Source organism: the organism of the source record quoted next, unplaced genomic scaffold, assembly GCF_019419815.1.
Source record: "Pyrus x bretschneideri cultivar Hongxiangsu unplaced genomic scaffold, Pyrus_bretschneideri_v1 Contig1, whole genome shotgun sequence".
NCBI classification, from domain to species: Eukaryota; Viridiplantae; Streptophyta; class Magnoliopsida; order Rosales; family Rosaceae; genus Pyrus; species Pyrus x bretschneideri.
In genome coordinates, this window is record NW_025999390.1 from 11,929,729 (window position 1) to 11,953,414 (window position 23,686).

At 39.4% G+C, this 23,686-nt stretch overlaps 3 protein-coding genes across 6 annotated transcripts; 2 read left to right on the forward strand and 1 right to left on the reverse strand.

The window, feature by feature from the left end:
• Positions 1–1,354: 1,354 nt before the first annotated feature.
• Positions 1,355–4,062, forward strand: LOC103943871 (auxin-responsive protein IAA27). Its single transcript, XM_009354232.3, has 5 exons — positions 1,355–1,996; positions 2,521–2,750; positions 3,110–3,248; positions 3,400–3,461; positions 3,708–4,062. Exons 1-5 carry the CDS (start codon positions 1,509–1,511, stop codon positions 3,743–3,745), a joined length of 957 nt encoding a protein of 318 aa, XP_009352507.2. The 5' UTR covers positions 1,355–1,508; the 3' UTR covers positions 3,746–4,062.
• A 5,866-nt stretch (positions 4,063–9,928) lies between these two features.
• LOC103943870 (rRNA N6-adenosine-methyltransferase METTL5-like) lies at positions 9,929–16,391 on the forward strand. 4 transcript variants are annotated; one of them, XM_048586360.1, is made up of 6 exons: positions 9,929–10,300; positions 10,519–10,567; positions 15,660–15,748; positions 15,867–15,942; positions 16,059–16,118; positions 16,255–16,391. In XM_048586360.1, the coding sequence occupies exons 1-5, from the start codon at positions 10,289–10,291 to the stop codon at positions 16,094–16,096; spliced, it is 264 nt and encodes an 87-aa protein (XP_048442317.1). In that variant the 5' UTR covers positions 9,929–10,288; the 3' UTR covers positions 16,097–16,118; positions 16,255–16,391. The 4 variants fall into 4 exon arrangements, 2 of the variants coding, with proteins under 2 accessions (XP_048442317.1, XP_048442309.1); XR_007259121.1 differs by having other exon boundaries at positions 15,867–16,118; XR_007259123.1 differs by lacking the exon at positions 16,255–16,391 and having other exon boundaries at positions 10,418–10,567; positions 15,867–16,211.
• A 181-nt stretch (positions 16,392–16,572) lies between these two features.
• Positions 16,573–21,921, reverse strand: LOC103943869 (polyprotein of EF-Ts, chloroplastic). The gene is given in 7 exon segments (XM_009354229.3): positions 16,573–17,364; positions 17,578–18,289; positions 18,881–19,087; positions 19,409–19,816; positions 19,819–19,969; positions 19,972–21,004; positions 21,734–21,921. Coding segments are annotated over 6 exon segments (3,129 nt in total). The 5' UTR covers positions 20,983–21,004; positions 21,734–21,921; the 3' UTR covers positions 16,573–16,724.
• Positions 21,922–23,686: the final 1,765 nt, after the last annotated feature.

Here is a 23,686-nt window from a genome sequence, read left to right on the forward strand (position 1 = left end):
TTTATATATAATGTACATATAATATTATTAAGGATTAAGTATCTAAAACCCTCTAACCTTTTAGCGTTATTCCAAATTAGTCTCAACCTTTTTAAATTTTTTCAATAAGTACCCAACTATTGAAAATATCATATCCGTTAAATCTCAATTGAGTTTCTGTTAAATTACCTAGGGCTTACTTTGTCTCCAACATCAATATAAGGTTATGGAAGCATGGGTTCCACCAAGTAACGGTCACCATCACCCTACTTAGGCTTTCACCTCCAAACCCAACGCACAACCATAAACTCCACTCTACAACTCAAGCAGCCAAAATTAAGAAGAACGTTATGAAGATTGCTGAAATAGTATGGATTGCTATGATGCGGCCACCACCATCTTTACCGCCTACAAAGAAGAATTTAAAGCTTTACTAACAAAAATTGGTGAAGAAGGAAATCACATGAGCAAAAACAAGCTCATTGGCACCTTAGCTAACTTCTGAACCTTCTTCTTTGCTAAGAAATTTCCTCATCTTCATTTTTGTTTTTCATTTTATTCGTGTATTTGTTTTTTCAACTTCATTTCCTTTTTTGAATTTATTTTTAATATTATTTTAGTATCCAAGTAAGCAAATAAGTGGGACTCATTGTTGCCACATGTATGTTTAACGACAAATTAACTGAGACTTAACATATGTAACATTTACAATAGGTTGAGTATTTATTTGAAATGTTTAAAAATGTTGAGACTAATTTAGAATAAGTTAGAGAATTTTAGGTACTTAATCCTAATATTAATTTATATATTTTATTATATACAGTTTAGTTTGGTTAAATCACGGTTTGTAATGCATTAAACCACTTTTTGCGGTTTGATTCGACCTTATTAACCGATTGAACAAAAAAAAAAAAAAAAAAAAAAAAAACAAATCAACCCATTTTGGTGGTTTTCTGGATTTTAAGGTCATTTACCCCGCCCTAGTAAAAACAATTTTTTTATTTCTTCAATGTGGCGATTAAATAAAAATTTTCATAACCAACCGATTGACTTTGTGTTGGTTGGTTTGTTATGTTTTACAATACATAAGGAATAGAAGGATTTTTGAGCAAGTAAATATTTAAAGTGATCAATTTTTGTAATAAAAGTCGTTTTTTTAGAGGAACATTTAAAATTAACCCATTATAGTTTATTATTGTTAATAAAAGCCAAACCCAAAGGTTTCCACTTTATTTCTCAAGTTGTCTATTTAAAAATCGACCAAAAAGAAAAGCTGTCTATTCAATTTTAATTTTTAATTCCCACACTTTCCTTGCTTTTTATTTTCTTTTGTGTAATTTTTTTAATATATTCATTTTCTCTGTTACAGAGTCCTGAGTACTGAGAGAGTGTATCTTATATAGAAAGAAGCTTCTCTTTTTCTTCATCTTCTTCTCCAAAACACCAATACACTCTGAAATAAAAGCTCTCAACTTTCTCATTTCTCTGGTTCTAAATCCGTTTAATGCTTTCTGGGTTGACATATTTTGATGTCTATTTCTTTGGAGCATGATTACATAGGCTTATCTCCTTCAATGGAAACCTCTGACAAGTCTGCTGCTTTGAACCTCAAAGCCACTGAGCTGAGACTGGGCTTGCCTGGCTCCCAGTCCCCAGAGAGAGACAGCGGCGGCGGCGGCGGTGGGGTGGAGGAGAAAGCTGCTGGGTTTTCAGCATGTGGGGTTAAGGGGTTGGTGTCTGGGGCCAAGAGGGGATTCTCAGACGCCATTGATGGAGCTTCTGGAAAGTGGGTTTTCTCTGGGAGTGGTGGATCTGAGGTGGAGTTGGGAAAAGGTGGAAACTTGCTTTCTCCTAGAGGTGTGCATGCTGGGAAAACTCTTGCCGCTGGGAGTGAACCCAGCAAGCAACCAACTGGTTTAGCTGTGTCTACTGTGAAAGATGGTGTCCAACAGTCTCCAAAGCCATTGCATGAGAAGAAACCCCAAGGGTCTGCTGGGTCTACTGCCCCTGCTGCAAAGTAAGTAGCTTTCTTTCTCTGCCCTTTTCTTCTTTCTTTAATATTCTGCAGAAAGATGAATATTTTGTTTGCTGAATTGTGGTATTCATTTTTTTTACGGGTTTTAAGTTTTTTAATTAGTAGTACTAGAGGAAATTGTGGGGATTTTCTTTGTCCCTCTAGGTTAAATTGAAGAATTATATGGTTTTTTATTTTGCAGATTGGTTGTTTCATTTCTCATATTGCATAAAATTTCACTTATTTCCTTGTTTGGAAGCAGGGCATAAGATTTTGTGTTAATTTCAAATATTTCGTTGCATGTATGTTTCAAATTTGGTCCCAGAACGGCAAGATTTTTGGCGTCTGCAAGCCAAGTCTGCAATCTGTTGACTTGGTTTCATTGTTTTGAATTCACTGCTTTCTGGACCTGTTGACCCGAAATTCTAACATTATGTACATTATATAGTCATAGATTGGATAGGTAGGAAGTTATTTAAGATGTTCATCATAAACTCTTAACTTGTCTAATGTCATGTGCGTGACAGGGCACAGGTTGTAGGATGGCCACCAATTCGTTCTTTCCGGAAAAATTCAATGGCTTCCGTTCCTTTGAAAAATGATGATGAAGCTGAAGGCAAGATGGGAGCAGGGTGTCTATATGTTAAGGTCAGCATGGATGGTGCACCGTACCTGAGGAAAGTTGATCTCAAAACCTACGGTAGCTATCTGGAGTTGTCTCTAGCTCTGGAAAAGATGTTCAGCTGCTTTACAATCGGTAAGTTACCTTGTAACTCATCCTCTGTTCTTATTCACCTGCCATAAGTTTCCACGTCTGGCAGTAGTTTTATGTGATTCAAACCATCTTTAAGAAGCTAGGATCAGAATTCGAGAACGATTGGAAGACTGTTTACCTTAACAAGAAAGTTGTTTGTTCCTTCTGTAGTTGGAATATTGGAACTGTAAATTAGTGACTAGAGTTGGGTGGAGTTTTTGCATGTCTGTTGGTATATGTAAATCAACTAGGTGAAGAATAAATCCCAATCTAATTTAGCAAATTCTGCGAAGCACGTTCTTTTGGATTCCAAAGAAACCAATCCCGATTTAGTTTTTCCTCTTTACTTAAATCTTGGTCAGGTCATTGTGGCTCACATGGAGCTTCGAGAGATGGATTGAGCGAGAGTAGATTGATGGATCTTCTACATGGTGCTGAATATGTCCTCACCTATGAAGACAAGGATGGCGATTGGATGCTAGTTGGTGATGTTCCCTGGGAGTAAGTGGGACTTTTCAACAAAATTTGTAAATTACCTGTTCATTTTCCAATACAGATATTCGGATGTGTAGATACAATAGTACTCAAATAGCTTTTCAAAAGAGGTTTCTCCATGTTAGAATGTTCACTAAATCGAGGATTGCTCTTGCAGAATGTTTACCGACTCATGTAAGAGGATGAGGATCATGAAGAGTTCAGAGGCTATGGGTCTAGGTATCTTCACTGATCTTATTTTTCCTTCTAATTCATTTTTTTTTTCATGCATGTCACTACGGAGATCGGTTTTAATCTTTCAACATTAATTTTGACTGAATTGTATGATCCTCATCCCTTAATATATTTATATAAAGATACTTCACGACAGAAATACCAACAAATTTCACGATGGCATGTAGATTTTGGCTTTTGTTTGCTAAATGAAATCCCTAACAAGCATCCTTATGTTTTGATTTCTTACAGCCCCAAGGGCCATGCAGAAGTGCAAAAATAGTAATTAGTGTAATCTCATCAACCAGGAATGGATCAAATACTCTTAAGCAAATGAGGTTGGAGGTAGCTTGGTACGATTGAGGTGAAAGCACTGAACGGTTCCAAAATCGGGCACTCTTTCTTATCAACTTATGCTTCTAAAATATTGAATATTTAGTGTAACAAAATATGACATTCTAGTAGGTTCTGCAAACTGGTCTAGTATAACTAGTTGTCTCTCTTCTCTCTCTTCCCTCTCTCTCTCTCTCGCGAATTTCAGATAGTTGGCTGCTTGAAGTAATTGTATTCGTATGAAAAATGAATGAAATTAACTGCAGTACTGGAATATTAGTTTGGTTTTGCTTTGAAGCCTGTATCACAAGAGCGAAAAAAGCAGGAAAGTTTGAGTGTGACTGCCATACCGACCAGGACCAGTGGTGTTATTAATTTATGTATTATAATATAGATGTACGATGTATTTAATATTTCACGGAATATTATTATAAATTGAACGAGTGGTGTAACATGGGTGGATTGGTCTCGCAAATAACGACCAAGTGACTGAACTGTGAAGCTGTGTTCATCAGTTGTGGTGGGAAAAACCGAAAGTATTAATGTGGTTTCATGGGAAGTATGTGATGAATAATTTGTTAACGGGCCTAACAAACTGAGATGGTGGTTGCTAGGAGACATGGTGGCGGATGGGAGGGAACTCAGGGAAGTGCATCAAAAGGTTTTGGGGGTAATGACTCGAATCAGAGTAATTTAGAATATCGTCTAACAAGTCTGTTTTCCAAGCATAATTTTAAATCTTCGTTTGACGGAATGGCATCATTACTAATGGGTCCAAACGCGAACCATTTTAGCACTTAAACCTCTTGAAATGTATCAACATTAATCCCAAAAGTGTATTTGTACTTTTTTTTTTAATTACAATGATATATTTACCTTAAAAGAGATGCGAAAGTTGAGCTTAACCATGCAATGACTAGTTTAATTTAGTATTGACGTCCGTCATTCATGAATATTGAATATAAGATTTCTTACTTACAAGCAGAGAAAATGTCACAATATTTGTACTTTAAAACTTAAAACAAATTAAAAGTTAAAAGCTAATTAATCCCAAATGCTTGTGAGTTGGAAAGACTTTCATTGGAATCAGTTTTAACAAGAAAAGGATGAGAAGGATTAAAGAAATTTCAACCAACAAGATTTCATTATAAATAAAAAAATTAAGCAAAAGATGAAAAATGATGAAAGAAGTGAATTCCATCATCATAGTCAAAATTAATTAACTAGCTCAGTGGTTCTTCTCAAAAGTTTCTGCCTTTTTGCTTAAAACTATTGATTTTCTGCTAAATTCTTGAATTTGGGGTTGTTTCTGTAAAACTTAAGAATGCTCAAGAGTTTACGATAATTGCATACCCCTTTAATGAGAGGCTGCATGTATTTATATTCATTTCAAAGTACATCAGGGAAAGCAATCCCTATTTACAAGGCTTTTCAAAATTCAAAGATTACAACAAACTGGAGAAAGGATATATATCCGAGAACCAACAAACATTTGTGGGAGTTGTAACCTAAGCTAACTCTTCATGAATAAGAGTTTAGATTGATCACAACTTCCTGAAGTCTCGGAAGTGAGAGTCACAGACTGACGTGGTCTATCATCCCCCCGCAAGCTAACAGGTAGAGGAACAACGGAAAGCTTGGAAACAAGAAGCTTGAATCTTGTTGAGGACAATCCTTTTGTGAACAGATCAGCAACCTGATCTTGAGAACAAATATAATTAACAAGTAACTGACGACGTACCACCTTCTCTCGAACATAATGATAATCAACCTCCAAGTGCTTTGTCCGGGAGTGAAAAACTGGATTAGATGCAAGAGCAATTGAGGAAATATTATCACACCAAATTGTGGGTATGTCAAGATGCAAGTACAAGTCTCGAAATAAAGCCCTGAGCCAAGAAATTTCTGCAGCAGTGTAAGCAAGCTGCCTATATTCAGCTTCAGAACTGGACCGACTAACAGTCTTTTGTTTCTTCGAACTCCAGGACACGAGATTGGACCCAAAATAAATACAGAAACCACCCGTTGAATGTCGAGTATCTGGATTTCCAGCATAATCAGCATCAGAATAAGCCGTGAGATTAGTAGAACCAGGTTTGTAGACAAGGCCATGATTGTATGTGGCCTTTACATACCGGAGAATCCGCTTTACTGCCTGCCAATGTGAAGTTTTGGGAGACTGCATGAACTGACATACCTGGTTTACAGCATAGGAAAGGTCTGGTCTCGTGATAGTCAAGTATTGTAGGGCACCCACAACACTCCTGTACATCTCTGGATTGTTGTGTGGCTCACCATCATAGGCACTAAGTTTGTGACCACTAGGAACTGGAGTAGAAACTGGTTTTACATCCAAAAAATTTGTTCGTGTTAGCAGATCCAAGGCATACTTGGCTTGATTGAGATGCATTTGTTGACCACAATAATGAACTTCGACCCCCAAAAAATAATGTAGAGGACCTAAGTCCTTCATTGAGAATAAAGTACCCAATTTCTTGATCAACCTCGACATATGGCAAGGGCTATTTCCTGTCAACAGAATGTCATCGACATAAATCAACAAAATCAAATATACCCCACGGTGATTGAAAACAAATAAACTGTAATCACAGGTTGACCCGTGAAACCCTAATTGAAGAAGAAACTCTGAAAACCGAGTGAACCACGCTCGAGGAGCTTGTTTCAAGCCATAGATGCTTCTTTGTAATTTACACACATGATTAGGATACTGCTGATCAACAAAGCCAGTAGGTTGGCGCATATATACATCTTCCTGTAAAAAACCATGCAAAAATGCATTTTGGACATCCAGTTGTCGTATGGGCCACCTTTTGGAAACTGCTAAACTGAGAATAAGTCGAATAGTGCTGTGCTTGACCACAGGACTAAAGGTCTCTGTGTAATCAACACCAGACTGTTGATGAAATCCATTGGCAACTAACCTGGCCTTGTGCCTCTCCACCGAGCCATCTGCCTTTTTTTTGATCTTGAACACCCATTTATTTGGCAACAGATTCATATTAGGATGATAAGGAACAAGTTTCCACGTACCACAACGTTGCAATGCATTAAACTCTTGGACCATGGCATCACGCCATGCTTTAGTCTTGACTGCTTGACTATAGCACGTGGGTTCAACAAAAGACAAATTAGTAGAAACATGCAATGCATACTTGGGATTAGGTTTGAGTATTCCTGACTGCGAACGAGTGGTCATGCGCATTTGCTCAGAGGGAGGACGTGTCTGAGTATGGGCATTATCTGAAGAGGATACGGGTGGATGGAGATGTGGTGCAGAAACTGCTGCTTGCTCATTTAAATTAGGTGGAGTGGAAATAGGGTTAGGTGAAGGCAAGGTAGGTGGCAGGTTTGTAGGTAGTGATAGGTTTGGACTTTGGGGAGGGTTAGTCAAAGGAGTAGCAGCGGGATTAGATGAATGCAAGCTGTCTAAGGTATGGGATGAAGTCAGTGAGTTGGTGGAAGATATTAAAATAGGAAAAGTGAACAAAAGATCAGGAGATGTAACAATACCTATTGGATCAACGTTTTCCAGTGGAGATGTGAGTTCCTTAAATGGAAATGAGTCCTCGTCGAATAGAACATGGCGAGACAAATAGATTCGCCTCGTGGACAAGTCCAAACATTTGTACCCTTGATGGTTCAGTGAGTACCCTAGAAACACACACGGTTTTGACTTGGGTTGAAGTTTATTTTGGGAATAAGGCACAAGCCAAGGAAAACACTTACAACCAAAGACCTTAAATGTCTCGTATTTGGGAAGTTTGCCAAATAATTTTTCATATGGGGATTGATAAGACAAAAGCCGAGTGGGCAGCCTGTTGATTAAATAAGTGGCTGTTAAACAAGCATCAGGCCAATATTTGTTGGAAATATGAGAATGAGAAAGCATGACAATTCCAGTTTCGACAATGTGGCGATGTTTTCTTTCTGCAATACCATTTTGCTCAGGATGTTTGGGGCATGAAAATCTTTGAGAAATGCCATGTTGTGCAAGGAAAGTTTGAAAAACACGACTCTTATACTCTCCTCCTTCATCACACTGAAAAATTTTAATGGACGTATTGAACATATTTTCCACTTTAGATTTGAAGGTGACAAATACTTCAAACACTTCAGATTTATGTTTAATGGGAAAGATCCAAGAGTATCTAGAATAGTCATCCACAAATAAAACATAATATTTAAAACCTTCATGGGAAACAACCGGAGAACACCAAACATCCGAATGTAAAATTTGCAAAGGAAATTGGGAAACAGACTCAGAAGCACGAAAGGGGAGTTTAGTACTCTTTCCTAATGGACATGATTGACAAAACATTGCATCAGAAGTACCATGAATTGGTACTCGCTTATTTGAAACTAAATACTTAATAATAGACGACGAAGGGTGACCAAGGCGTGAATGCCATTTTTGGGCCGAGACTCGGATGCCGACACACACTGAAATAGGGTAATTGGACTGTCCACCGCCACCAGAAAATGGGTATAAGCCATTCTCACATCTCCCGTGGAAAAGCGTCTTCTGGGTCTTGAGGTCCTTAACAAGAAAAAAATTAGGAAAGATGAGTAAATAACAATTATTATCTAGGGTAAACCTATGGGCAGAAATAATATTGGTGGATGCAGTGGGACATCTTAGAATATTTTGTAATTCAAATGAGCAAGACGGAGTTTGAATTGTATTTGAACCAAGATGAGAGATAGAGAAGATCTGGAGTGACATGTGCATTAGCACCGGTGTCAAGCAACCACTGTCCATTAGATTGCTTGTTGATGGTGACGGGTGATGTTGCCATAGCAGTAAGTCTCTTAGCTGGAATGCGCCCTTCATATGCGACATTCATCCGTTGATAACAATCCAGGGCAGGATGCCCTTGTTTTCCACATATCTGACAAGTGAGTCTTTCACCTGTAGCCGTGAACTTCTCACCATTGCAAGCCGAGTTTAGCCGTTGAGTATTACTGCGAGGAAAGAAACCTCGTTGGTTGGCAGCACCACCACCACGGGCAGACGGAGACACACCACGTCCATTACCTCGAAATCGTCCACCACGACCTCGAGTAGTCACAAATGCATTCACAGGAGCAACCTCCACAGTAGGAGCAGTTTGCTCAGCCATCCTCCTCTCCGTTGTCAGTAAGAGAGCCTCAAGTGTAGGGTACGTGATTGGAGTGTCACGTGCCTGTGCAGCACTCACAGTCATTTCATAAGCAGGACCCAGATTGTTCAGGATAATCTGGACAAGCTCATCATCATTCACTGGTTGCCCAGCAAGGGCAAGGTTGTCAGAAATCGAGTTCATGCGATCAAGATAGTTTGCAATAGCCATATCTCCTTTTTTGGTTTGCATTAGTTCATTCCGAAGGAACAATATACGATTTTGGGACGAGGAAGCATAACTTTGCTCGAGAGCCTCCCAGGTATCACGAGAGCATCTCTTGCTTGCCACAACCGATAGCACAGATGGCGTGAGGGAGCCATTTATCCAACTCAATATCATTTGATCATGATGAACCCAGGTTGTGTATGCAGGATTGATATCAGCGGCACCAGGAAGCTGTTTGGGAGGACATGCAATGGACCCATCCACATAACCCATCAAGTCACGACTCCTGAGAATGGGGAGAATCTGAGCCAACCATAGAGGATAGTTGGTTCGATCCAGTTTGATATTGACAACTGTCGTCATGGACGAGAAGGAGTTCATAGCAGGTAATGCTGGGTTGGGATTGGAGATGTTTGTGGTTGCAGCACCGTTGGAACTATCAGCCATTGGAAAAAAAATTGGATCTGTGTCGTTGGACTTGCTAAGGCTCGTATACCATGTAAAACTTAAGAATGCTCAAGAGTTTACGATAATTGCATACCCCTTTAATGAGAGGCTGCATGTATTTATATTCATTTCAAAGTACATCAGGGAAAGCAATCCCTATTTACAAGGCTTTTCAAAATTCAAAGATTACAACAAACTGGAGAAAAGATATATATCCGAGAACCAACAAACATTTGTGGGAGTTGTAACCTAAGCTAACTCTTCATGAATAAGAGTTTAGATTGATCACAACTTCCTGAAGTCTCGGAAGTGAGAGTCACAGACTGACGTGGTCTATCAGTTTCGTCGCGTTAATAATCGTGGATTTTCGATTGATTAGGCAGAGAATTCATTCGGAGACGTGAGTGAGAAGGTGGTGACTGATTTTGGTTGTGGCTGTGGTACATTGGGTGTTTCAGCTGCACTCTTGGGTGCAGAGAGGGTTTCGTCTTTCCCAGTGTTGTTTTAACTTGAGTATTAGTTGAAAATTCGATAACCCTTTTACTTTGTTAGTCGAAATTGAAGGTTATTACGGATCAAGTTTGTGAATCTCGAATGAATACTTTTTTCGTTTTGTTGTCGGTGTAATGTGTCCTTGCTTTGAACAGACAGGTGATTGGCATTGGCATTGATGCTCAATCACCTGAAATAGCAGCGGAAAATGCCATGGATCTTGAGGTACTGTTACTTTCTTGATTTCTACGGTACTGATGTTTATAGCACTTTATGGTTTGCTCTGCTTCGAAGATGTATTCATATGGCTAGTATTTGTATATTTGTCTGTCATAGAAATAGGCATTTCATGGACGAAAAAAGCTCCGACAATTTGCTGTATTGAATCATTTTGTGCATCGGTGCTGATCGACTAATATATTGTTCTGTTGGTAATCCTGCAGTTGGATGTGGAATTTATACAGTGCAACATTAAGAACTTAGGATGGAGAGGTAAGAGAACCCTTCTCTGCAGCGGCCTTTATATGTTAGACCAAGTCAATCTTATCCCAAACTAAGCTCCGCAACAAACTCTTCATAGGATAAGATTGCTAGGTCAGATTTCAGTTTTGAATACTTCAAAGATAAGCTGTTGTGATTTTGTATTTTTGAATTCAAAGTTCTCCATGTAAATAGGGTTTTCAAAACCCTACTTGTAATCTGAAAGTATTGTATAAATAGACTGCGACCCATCATTATATGGGTGTGCAACTAAAGCTGAAAACCCTAGTGTTCTAAGTTTTTACATGGTATTGAGCCCTACAGTCTAACGACAGACGATCCAATTTTTTTTTTTTTTCTTTCAACCCACTATTGCTTCCATGGCTGACACCAACAACACCAACTCCACCACTCCCATCAATCCTTCCCCCCTACCCGCTGGTCATCCCTCCATCACCTCTATGACTAGTGTGGTTAATATCAAACTTGACCGCTCGAATTATCCGCTTTGGCTTGCTCAGATTTTGCCTGCTCTCAAGAGCCGTGACTTGATGGGTTACGTTGATGGCTCCATTGTGTGTCCTCCTAAGAATTTGGCTGGCTCCACTGCCGTTAACCCAGCCTACATGACTTGGATTCAACATGATCAAATGATTCTCAGTTGGATCAACAGCTCTCTCACTGTTTATGTTTTGTCGACAGTAGCAAGCAAACGCACGTGCCGTGCAACCTGGGAAGCATTGGAACAACGGTATGCGTCAACTTCCCAGAATCGTATATTGTTTCTGCGTACAGAACTGCTGCAGATGAAGAAGGGTGACCTCTCTGTAGCTGACTACTTGGATCGTATGAATGCGATCGCTGACAACCTTGCTTTGGCTGGACAACCAGTAAGTGATGATGAACTGGTTCAAATTATTTTAAATAATCTTGGTCCTGCGTTCGAGATGACTGTGAATGCAGCACAAGCTCGTGATACTCCAATCACTTATCCAACACTTGAAGCTCTTCTGCTAACCACCGAGAGACGCATGACGGAGCAAGCTGTGCCGACTGAAACTGCTCCGATCAATGTTTTTGTAGCGTCACGAGGCCGTGGTGGTCGCTCTCATGGCATTGGACGTGGAGGCTCTCCGTTCAATCGTGGTGGTGCCTTCAACAATGGCAATCAACGAGGTGGTCTTCCTCGCAACAACAACTATCAACGTGGTGGTGCGTCTGCAAGTAATGGTGACCGGTGCAACCTTTCTGGTGAACGCATCAAATGCCAAATTTGTGGCAAACCTGGCCATCCGGCTCTGGACTGTTACCAGCGGATGAATACAGCGTATGAAGGACGCATTCCCACCAATCGTCTTGCTGCCATGGCATCTTCTCAAGTGATGCCTACTAATGGAAATTGGCTTCTTGACACGGGTGCCAATGCTCATGTCACCCCAGACCTTCAGAATATTGCAAATCCAAAAGAATACACTGGTAATGAAAACATTGGTGGAGTAGGTAATGGTTCTCAACTTTCCATTGCACATTCTGGTTCGAATCAAATTTCAACTAAGTCTTGCTCATTTAACCTCCATGACATTTTACATTGTCCATCCGCATCCACTAATATCATTTCAGCACACAAATTCACCCTAGATAACCATTGCTACATACTAATATTTCCTTATTTCTTCCTTGTTAAGGACCTCAAAACACGGAAGACGCTTTTCCGCGGGAGATGTGAGAATGGATTGTATCCATTTCCTAGTGGCGGTGGATTGTCCAGCTATCCTATTTCAGTGTGTGTCGGTGTTAGAGTCTCGCCTCAGAAATGGCATTTACGTCTTGGTCACCCTGCTTCGTCAATTATTAAATTTTTTATTGCAAATAACCAAGTACCATCATCTGGTACAAGTACTGTAACGTTTTGTGACTCTTGTCCATTAGGCAAAAGCACTAAACTTCCATTTAGCAAGTCTGTGTCCGTGTCTTCTTGTCCTTTAGAACTGTTGCATTCTGATGTGTGGAGTTCCCCTATTATTTCTAAAGAAGGTTTTCGTTATTACTTGTTGTTTGTAGATGACTACTCACACTATTCGTGGATCTTTCCAATGAAAAATAAATCTGAAGTGTTTGAAATTTTTGTGACATTTAAAACACATGTTGAAAAAATGTTTAATAAGTCTATTAAAGCCCTTCAATGTGACGAAGGTGGTGAATACATGAGTCATGCTTTCAAAAAATTTCTTGCTACACATGGGGTTTTCCAACGTTTTTCGTGTCCAAAACATCCTGAACAAAATGGACTTGCCGAACGAAAGCATTGTCATATAGTTGAAACAAGTGTTACAATGCTTTCTCATGCTCATATGCCTCAAACATTTTGGTTTGATGCATGTTCCACAGCTGTTTATATTATCAACAGGCTTCCAACAAAGGTTTTATCTAACGTGTCTCCCTATGAAACATTGTTTCAAAAGAATCCAAAATATGAGGCATTTAAAGTGTTTGGTTCAAAATGTTTTCCATTGTTGACTCCTTATACACGGCATAAACTTCAACCAAAATCCAAACCATGTGTTTTCTTAAGATACTCACTGAATCATGAAGGCTACAAGTGCTTGGACTTATCCACGAGACGCATTTACGTGTCTCGCCATGTTTTATTTGATGAGGATTCCTTTCCTTTCAAGGAACTTGCATCTCCCAAGGAAGACGTCACTATCACAGGTACACCTTTCAACCCTAACTTGATTTTAACCACAACACCATCACCTACTTTGGTACCTTCCATATCTTCACCCAATCTTGTCGAATCTCACCCTAGCCTCAACCACCAGCCTGAGTCAAACTTAGTGTCTAGTGACCAGCCGCATATCACGCCACCTTTTGCTCCGCAACAAACTGTTTCAGATTTGGACCTTAATCCTAATGCACCTATCCCTACCAGGACACCTCAACCTAGTTCCACATTAGGTCCCACCCATGAGCAAGACTTGGTTCACATTCCATCCGTACAAAGTACTCAGAATCCTTCTCCTTCATCAATTTTCTCTACCACGTCATCTTCCATTCGAGAGACTCATCTTCCCCACTCAATAACAACACGGTCAAAATCTAGGATTCAAAAGCCAAATCCAAAATACGCTTTGCATGCAATCACTGACTCCACGTTTGTTGAGCCGTCTTGTTTTAGTCAGGCTATTAAATATCCACAATGGAGGGCAGCAATGGCACAAGAGTTCAGTGCTTTGCAAAGGTGTGGAACGTGGACGCTTATTCCTTATTGTCCTGGAATGAACCTGCTGCCAAACAAATGGGTGTTTAAAATCAAGCGACGTGCAGATGGTTCTCTTGAACGTCACAAGGCTCGACTTGTGGCTAACGGTTACCATCAGCAATCCGGAGTGGATTATAATGAAACATTTAGTCCAGTCGTGAAACACAGCACCATTCGACTTGTTTTGAGTCTTGCCATGTCGAAGAAGTGGACGGTGCGACAGTTGGATGTATAGAATGCGTTCTTGCATGGCTATTTGGATGAGGATGTGTACATGAAACAGTCGCTTGGTTTTCTTGATCAACAGTATCCTAATTATGTGTGTAAGTTGCAGAGAAGTTTGTATGGATTAAAACAGGCTCCCAGAGCCTGGTTTCGAAGATTCTCGAATTATCTGCTTCAACTTGGGTTTGAAGAATCATTATGTGATTATTCCTTGTTCGTGTTTAATCAACGAGGGGTTTACTTGATCTTACTTATCTATGTGGATGACATTCTTCTTACAGGCAATAATGATAAACAAATGCAATGGTTGATAGAGAAGCTCGGCACTTTGTTTTCTATGAAGGACTTAGGTCCTTTAAGTTATTTTTTGGGTGTCGAGGTTACTTATTCTGGGGAGAATATGCATCTTACACAGTCCAAGTATGCGTTGGATCTGCTGGAGCGCACCAAGTTTACTGCTGTAAAACCAGTATCCACTCCTGTACCTGCGGGACAAAAGCTCAGCCAGTATGATGGTGAACCTTATTCTCATCCAGAAGAATATCGAACGGTTGTTGGAGCGTTACAATACTTGACGATCACTAGACCCGATCTGTCTTATGTTGTGAACCAGGTTTGCCAGTTTATGCATATGCCTCGGACTACACATTGGATGGCGATTAAGAGGATTTTGAGGTATTTAAAGGCCACACATGATCACGGTCTTGTCTACAAACCTGGTGATGTTCAGTTGAATGCTTTTTCTGATGCTGATTATGCAGGAAATCAGGACACACGCCATTCAACTGGTGGCTTCTGTATCTATTTGGGCACGAATTTGATTTCCTGGAGTTCGAAGAAACAGAAGACTGTCTCACGATCTAGCACAGAAGCTGAGTATAGGCAGCTTGCCTATACTGCAGCTGAGTTGTCATGGTTAGGAAGTTTGTTTCGAGATCTCCATCTCTATCTGCCACGGCCGCAGATATGGTGTGATAATGTTTCCTCCATTGCTTTGGCTTCCAATCCTGTTTTCCATGCACGGACGAAACACTTGGAAGTGGACTACCATTATGTACGAGAAAAGGTGGTGCGTGGACAGCTTTTGGTTCATTTTATTTGTTCCCAAGACCAGATTGCCGATTTGTTCACAAAGGGTCTCTCCTCTTCACGCTTCAACTTGTTAGTTTCCAAGCTTCCCGTCGTTGCTCGACCTGTCAGCTTGCGGGGGGATGTTAGACCAAGTCAATCTTATCCCAAACTAAGCTCCGCAACAAACTCTTCATAGGATAAGATTGCTAGGTCAGATTTCAGTTTTGAATACTTCAAAGATAAGCTGTTGTGATTTTGTATTTTTGAATTCAAAGTTCTCCATGTAAATAGGGTTTTCAAAACCCTACTTGTAATCTGAAAGTATTGTATAAATAGACTGCGACCCATCATTATATGGGTGTGCAACTAAAGCTGAAAACCCTAGTGTTCTAAGTTTTTACATTATACGCGTGTATTTGTTAGCAGAAACAATTTATACGTAAACACACATATTTGTTGGTTATTTTCTGTTTGATACAGTTGGTAGTCTATGTTTAATCTGTTATGAGTTGTTTCGACATCTAATGATCTTGATCCTTAATATAGCCGACCTTGTTGATACTGTTGTAATGAATCCCCCATTTGGAACTCGGAAGAAGGGTGCTGACATGGATTTCCTCTCAGTGGCTTTGAAGGTAAGTGCAGCGGCTGATCTCTGATTTTCTTGTGCCATCTAATGCGGTGGTCGGGTTAAGTGGAATATCTTCTATCTTGTTTGCTCTAAATGTTTCCCCATGTTGTTTCGTTTGTCAGATTGCTACTCAAGCAGTTTATTCCTTGCACAAAACCTCCACAAGGGATGTAAGCCACACGCCTTGCGCGTTAACAAGTAATTTTAACTTGCTTTCTGACTATTACCCCCTCAACACGGGTCCTCACCATTGGTTTAGATGGTTTTTTACTGTGCCCACATGATGTGATCACTTCCCTTTTGGTCAATTGCAGCATGTGAAAAGGGGAGCTCTGCAGAACTTCAATGCTAGCAGTGCTGAAGTTTTATGTGAGGTGGGTCAAAATAAGCTTATTTCAAATTTTCGCGGTGGTTAAGGACACTGCGCTGTTCTGTTTTATGAGATGAGTGAGCATGCTTTTGTTGTTGACATGATATTAAAGCTATTTTATCATCGTCTTTGTTCGTCAGCTTCGGTACGATGTACCACAGCTGTACAAATTTCACAAGAAAAGGGAGGTAGAGATTGCCGTGGACTCGTGGCGATTCGTTCCCAAGAGCAACTAGCACATGTGGTTGTATTTTTTTCTGGCCAAAGATCATTTAGGGTGTATAGCAGGCTAACAAATACACATGTAAAAGTTGATTTAGGAATTCGATTTGTTTTCTTCAAATTTTATTGGATTTTAATCTTCCATGTTGCTCCATGCATTTTTTCAAAAATGCCTCAACAGAATTGTATTTCCATCTTCTCTCTGCAATGTAGATGACAAAAAAGTACACCTCTTGTCCAACCAAATAACAGATTGATCAGCCTAAGCTGCAGATAGTAAAACTAAAACCAGAACAAAAAAGAATCATGTAACTTGCATGTAAAATTAGTTTCGTGACCTTTCTATCCTTTCTTCGGCTCCATGCAAACTCCGAGTTTTATCTTTTATTCATGCTTCAGCTCCTGCATCTTCAACTGTCTCAAGTGACTCCCCAAGAGTGAACCGAACAAACCTGCGAACTTTTATGTTCTCACCGAGAGCAGCAACAGTCTGCTTCACTAGGTCTTTCACCAAAAGACTATCATCTTTAATGAAAGGTTGCTCTAAAAGAGCCAGCTCCCCAAGCCTCTTTGAGATCCTCCCCTCCACTATTCTCTCCCTAATGTTCTCGGGTTTGGACAGAAGGTCCTCCCTCTGCCTCTCAAGCTCTTTTTCCTTGTTTACAATGCTCTCTGGAATGTCTTCGATTGATACATATTGCACCTGCGGGCAGGCCACGACTTGCATTGCCAGATCATCAACCAACCCCTTGAAATTTTCACTTCTACCAACAAAGTCAGTCTCGCAGTTTACTTCAATCAGGACTCCAATGCGGGCATCATGAATGTAGGACCCAATCCTGCCTTCAGCAGCAAGCCTGCTGGATTTCTTTTCAGCAGAAGAAAGACCCTTCTTCCGCAGGTACTCTTGTGCCTTCTCAAGGTCCCCTCCAGTTTCGGAGAGAGCCTTCTTGCAGTCCATCATCCCTGCTCCAGTTTCATCACGTAGTTGTTTAACCAGAGCGGCAGAGACGGCTACAGTTGGTGCCCTGCAATATGGTGTTGAATCTACGTCAGCGACATACACAAAATATACATCCATATTGGCATCAACAAGCACATATGTTATCACAGAAACTGAGTGTTGGAACTCTTGTTTTTATTACAGAAACATAATAAAAATCCAATCTATTATATTAATGACCCAGTATTAGAGAATCTATATAAAAGCAAGACATGATCTGTGAAGGGCGGTTGCTTACTTCTCAACAGTTTCCTTGACTTCCACTGCAGGAGGCTGCTCTTTTACTTCCGCGGGCACTGGTTTTGCTGCAGTTTGGGCAGCCACCTCAGCAGCAAAATCCTGACTCTTCTTCTCCAAGCCCTCTCCAAGATTGTAGCGCACAAACCTCTTCACTTTTATGTTTTCTCCAATAGTTGAAATGGTTTGCTTGACCAAGTCCTTCACCACCACCTTATCATTCTTAATGAAAGGCTGCTCAAGCAATGCCAGCTCCTCAAGCCTCTTCCTTATCCTCCCGTCAACAATCTTTGACCTAATCTGCTCCGGCTTTGACAAAAGATCTTCTTTCTGCATCTCAATTGCTCTTTCCTTGTTCACAAGCTCTTCAGGAACATCTTCTGTAGCAAGGTACTGTACTTGAGGGCATGCAGCCACTTGCATGGCTAAATCATCAACCAGCTCCTTGAAAATGTCACCCCGAGAAACAAAATCTGTCTCACAGTTTACCTCTAGCAAGATACCTATCCTGCTATCATGAATGTATGAACCTATTCTTCCTTCAGCAGTGGCTCTGCTGGCTTTCTTTTCTGCACTACCTAAACCTTTCTTTCTAAGGAACTCCGTAGCTTTAACAATGTCCCCGTCTGTCTCTGACAAAGCATTTTTGCAATCCATCATTCCAGCTCCTGTTTCTTCACGCAGCTGCTTTACAAGGGCTGGTGATATAATTGCTGTAATCCACATGTAAAAACAAACAGTTAGAGGTAGATATATCTCGTAATAGAAGACTGCTATTGCAATGTGAACCGGACAATCAATCACTTAACAGAATCCTTCAACATATTTAAGAGGATTTTATTCATCTTCACTCGCCCACTAGCAACATTATTCAGCATCAGATGGAACATGGTGTTGCACAGTAAAATCTGTGTAATCCTTTTAAGATCACTAAATATTTAGGGAGCAGCAATTTCACATTGCAACAATTGTTTGTAGCATGAAACTTCCCAAGTGTTTTGTGTGTGTGTGTGTGTGTGTGTGTGTGTGGTAGGCAGATAAATTCAACCCAGCAAATCAATACAACCATTCATTCATTTCCCCTATCATACGCACATTCTTCTTAGAATTTAGTTCAGATCCTCATAGTTTTCAATGGTTTAATTTCCAACTTAAAAGCAACAGGTATTCGGGTCACCATGTACAGATATTCCACGAACCATATCCCATCAGTTTTCAGGTCATTAGTATTTGTTTGTTTACCTGGTTTAATGTAGAGATTTATGAATTGCATTAAAATGAACAAGATGATCAGGCAAAATAACCTTTAATTTCTCTTTTCTTTGGGGATGGATTGTCAGATTGTCCATTTGAATCAGAAACACTGCCATTCTTCTTGGGGGCACTTTCCACTTTGTCATCTTCCACTTGTGAGATAGAAGGCAATTCACTCTCAGCAGCAGATGTTTGAATCTGAGCTTCCTCCGTAATGTTGTCAGCTAGGTCTTCTACAACTTTGGTGGCCTCACTTTCTGTCACAAGGACGTCATCATCAGCTAATTCTCCAGATGGATCAGAAGTTCTATCACTTTATGTTCCATCTGTGATTTTACATTTTAATTTTGTTTTAAAAAAGAGAACATGTCTGATGTCTCTATAGCATAAGTGTTTTAACGTTAACTGTTAAACGATGCAAAGTTTCAGCATATTTTATCCCAAAATAGCATATTATTTTGCACATTATAGGCATCTTATGTTTGTCTTTACCATCTCAGACTTAGAGCAAAATTTTGAATTCAACTGAATGAAATGTAAATACTACACTTGAAAGGAAAAAAAACCTAGTTATGAACCTTTTGGTTCTTCAGTTAGTGCAGCAGAAGGAATTTCTCTCTCTGAAGTAGGTGGTTGCAGTTCACCTTTTTCTATGGTATCATCCGCTTGAGGCTCTATAACCTCTTCACCTGTTGAAACTTCTGAAGTCGACGTGTAATTAGCTATTTCACTAGACGAACCAGCACTTGCGTTTTCCACTCCATCCATGGTAAATGTACTCCCTTCAGGAGCCAAGATATCAGAACTCACCTCTTCTCTTTCAATGGGTTGTTCTGCAGTTTCTAGAGTTTCAATTGTACTAGAAACTGGGCTTTCCTGGTCCTCTGAAGGAGCACCATTTTCAACTGTTTCATCCACCGCTGAAGGGACACCAAGAGTTCCCTCGCCACTGGTTGTTTGTTCGTCCAACACTTCAGGAATACTGGACTCACTGCTTGCAATGGCTTTAGCTGCTTTTCTATTTTCTCTCTTTCGTCCAAAAATGAAGCAATATCCTTGTTTTGGCGAAAAGCCAGAAGGAATGGGTTTGTTGCAGTGTGGATTACTCCTTGACTGACCTGCGAGTCCGACTTAGAATATCTTCTTCTTTCTTCATTGTCAAGGTTACTTGTCCTCTTGTAGTACGCAGGACACGGACATTTATTTCTTGGCCAAGCTGCAAGGAGGTCTCCCCCATGACGTTTGCAAATCCATCATCAGGTTCCTCCGATGTAGGCAGGAATCCTTCCTCTCCCTCAGGAAGAGATATAAAAGCACCAGCCCTGGCGAAATTCTTTACTAAGCCCACTAGGTCCTGCCCCTTTTCAAACTTTGTAGTTTTCCTCACCTCATTTTTCCTTTCGCCTTTCTTTGGGCCACTCCTTCTACCAGGTCCACCCCTATCACTACCAGCAGAAGCATCTTTCCTTTGCTGCGGCTTACTGCCATTGTCACGTTCACGCATAGTGAGAGAGATCCGCCCAGTCTCTGGATTGGCTTCAACTAATGTCACCTTCACCTCTTGCCCAACAGAAACAACGCTTCCAACATCCTTAACGTAAGTATCACTCAATTGTGAAACATGTACGAGGCCATCTGTGAAAGCTCCAAAGTCAATAAAAGCACCGAATGGCTGGATTGATCTTACTTTCCCCGTAAAAGTTGCACCAACAACCAGCTCCTCATTCTTCACAGGTGGCATCTCACTTTTCCTAACAGGTTTTGAACGCTTTGGTTGAGAATCTTGAGATGGGCCAGGACTATCATCAGAGGATTTGGCTTCACTAGAAGCTGCATCTACAACTGGTGAGTCTGCTTCCTCAACCGCTACATCGGTTCCTGTGGCAGATACATGGATTCTAAATCTATGATGTACGGGGCATCTGCTGTGGTACAATGCAAATGATTTGATAGAGGTCGAAAAAGGTAAAAGAAAAGTCCGTGGGGATAGAGCATGGTTTGCAGAATTCCTTGAAAAACTGAATTTTGTTAAACAATTGTTCTTTCTTGCAGTAAAGGCACTTCCAGGAATATGCGAGACATTGCTTATAGAATACGGAATTACAGGCGTCATATTGACTTGAAAAATAGAAGTTGAGTCTGCTGCTAACATAAGACTTCCATTCGTTGCTCACCTGCACAGAATATCAAAATGATGAACAAAACGAAAAGATTCATCCAAAGTGCGATATACAGCTAACACGATAATACATCCTCTCATGGTTCCACCGAGAGTACATATACAATTGCTAACACCCCAAGCCATGAGAATACATCCTCCCGTGGTTCCATCAAAAGCACATTACAAGTGCTAATAGATAAAAACTTGATAACTTCCATCAAAATTATCGAATGTCGATTACCTAATTACTTTTGGTCGAGCAACGAAAACAAAACATAGATATCACCACCCAAATTCCCATTACTTACCAATGAAGTTGACACCAACACCCCAAAAATTCAATTATTCAACAAAATCAACATTCCAATTTCGAACTTAATTTATAAGCATATCAAACCGAAACACTGAACAGACACAAACAATCAACCCCAATCCTGTGTGCAGAGTCCATTCATAACAACTGTACACTTTCACTGAAAAACAAGAACCAAACTTTCTCTTCCATTTCAATGACACATTGAAGTAAAATAAGAACACTAAGCAAACATTAAAAAAAACCAGTATTTACAAACAGAACAAAACCAGCAAAAGACTGACGAAAAAACAGAGAAATTACAATATCCTAAAGCAAAACCCAAAAAATCATAAAAATAATCAACAACCCATTACTGCAAACTCATCGAAACACAGAAAGGAGGAGAAGTTCAACAACCCAATTAGTCAATGCAGCTAAATTTTGTACCTTTGAGAAAAAATTTAGCAAACTGAAGCTGTCAAGTCTGAAGCTTATCTATGCTGCAGGTGAATGAGCATCCTGAAAGGTGGGCGCTTTAAATCCTTATCCTTTCTGTGGTGGCAGTGTGTCTGTCTGCATTGCTCAAAGATGAGGCAAAGCTCTGGCCGGCCCGGTTTCAATCTGCTCTGTTGGGCCAGTTAAACCGGAACCGAACTCAATAAGAGTGGCTCTATGTACACTACACTCAAGATTCGTCTGGACACTTCAGGTTTTTTGAATATTCAATTTACTTTCACACATTTTCTTTGAACTGAAAATAATTCACTAAACTTTCAAAAATATTCTTCTTTTACCTTTTAAGCATTTTTTTTTCCGGCTGCTCATTTTTTTATTTTCTTTGGACACTGATTTCCTTGTATTATTTTTGAAGGCTTTCTGTTCAATTTGAAAATTTTCACCGATAGAATAATTTTTTATTCTACATGTGATTGCATGGTTTTTTATTTTTTTATTTTTTTTTAATTTTATTTCATGAAGCAAAATTTGCACTATAACCGGATGCTATATTAGTAACAACCAGAGTACCAAGAACTACAATATCATTAAAAACAACTAGAGCTTCAATCCATGTAATCTAGGATCCATCACAAAAATTTGGAAATGATAGGATACTCAAAATCAAATTTCGAAAAAAAATCTATGGATTTACCATCTGGATCTGTGTATTAATCCAACAAGTTTCTTGTAAAATATGGTGTTTCCAAATCTAACACCATTGCAAAGAATATGTACTTAAGAATTGGATAAAAAGTTGCAAAAAACTTGCTTTTTTCGTTTTCATGATTATCATAGTTATCACTATGCTCTTCCATTCTGTTATTTGAGTACAGTTTCAGAGACGCACAACAAAGTAAAATTTAGATAAGTACGGTAAAGTGAAATTCAATAATCGTGAAGTTTATCAGTCGTTTGATTACCACGTTGTTTGTTTCAAAACTCTATGGATGTTAAAAAAAATATATATTTTTTTCTTAAGAAATCACCAAGTCCTTTGTGGTAGTTTTATATATGGGCTTCATTAAAAAAAAAAAAAACTTATATATGAATATAAAAATCTTTTTTCTTTTAAATAAAATTGATGGGTGTTTTAAAAAAAAAACCTTGATATACAAAGAATCACTCAAACATTAATGGGATGGGCTCAATAAGGCCGAAGGCTAATTGGGTAAAGAAAACTTGAGACATGCATGCTGGGTAGTTGGTCCATTTTTTTTTTAATCCTATCCTAAGAGAGAAATTTGTTGGACACTAAAATAGCATTATCTATGACAACAAGATAAGAGTAAAATTTCTAGCATATGAAAAAATGATTTCCCTTGGTGTATGTGATTGGAATGAATAATTCATTGTATTAAAGGTATGTTGAAGAAAAAAAAATATGAAGAAATCATGTCCAATTTGAAGGTAGGAAGTGAATAACTCATTGAGGAAATTTATCTATTTAAATCCCTCTCAAAATGATTGGATTAGAAAGGTTATGTTTCATTCATGTCTAATCCATTACAAATGAAGAATTATTTACCTCTTTTTTGTTTGTAAGTTAAGGGTATATGCTAATAAATTGTCAATTCTAACATATTTGTCATTGTGTGGCATTCAGTCTGCATTATGTTAGAGAAAATTCTAAATTCAAATCTAACTTTAATAAAAATAAGAAACCGAATCATGCTAAACCTTTTCAACTTTCAGAAAATCAAAAGATAGAAAACAAAGTCACTATGACAAACAACTAGATCAAGACTCCCGACTAGCATATCTCTAATGGTGGGCCGGGGATACTGCCAACGAGTATAACGTGCATAAAATGTCAATATGACCACATGCATGCATGCAAGCAAAACATAAAGTTGTGAACTTTAGAAAACAAGTAGGCATCGTTGAGTTAAAAAAGCAAATTCA

What these genes read in the sequence shown, in the direction of transcription:
- LOC103943870 (XM_048586352.1), top strand. An exon ending in TAAGAACTTAGGATGGAGAG is followed by an intron (nt 10,568 to 15,659) that starts GTAAGAGAACCC and finishes TCCTTAATATAG; the next exon opens with CCGACCTTGTTGATACTGTT. An exon ending in TCCTCTCAGTGGCTTTGAAG is followed by an intron (nt 15,749 to 15,866) that starts GTAAGTGCAGCG and finishes TTCGTTTGTCAG; the next exon opens with ATTGCTACTCAAGCAGTTTA.
- LOC103943871 (XM_009354232.3), top strand. Translation starts at nt 1,509, where the DNA reads ATGTCTATTTCTTTGGAGCATGATTACATAGGCTTATCTCCTTCAATG. An exon ending in GTTGGTGATGTTCCCTGGGA is followed by an intron (nt 3,249 to 3,399) that starts GTAAGTGGGACT and finishes TTGCTCTTGCAG; the next exon opens with AATGTTTACCGACTCATGTA. An exon ending in TTCAGAGGCTATGGGTCTAG is followed by an intron (nt 3,462 to 3,707) that starts GTATCTTCACTG and finishes GATTTCTTACAG; the next exon opens with CCCCAAGGGCCATGCAGAAG.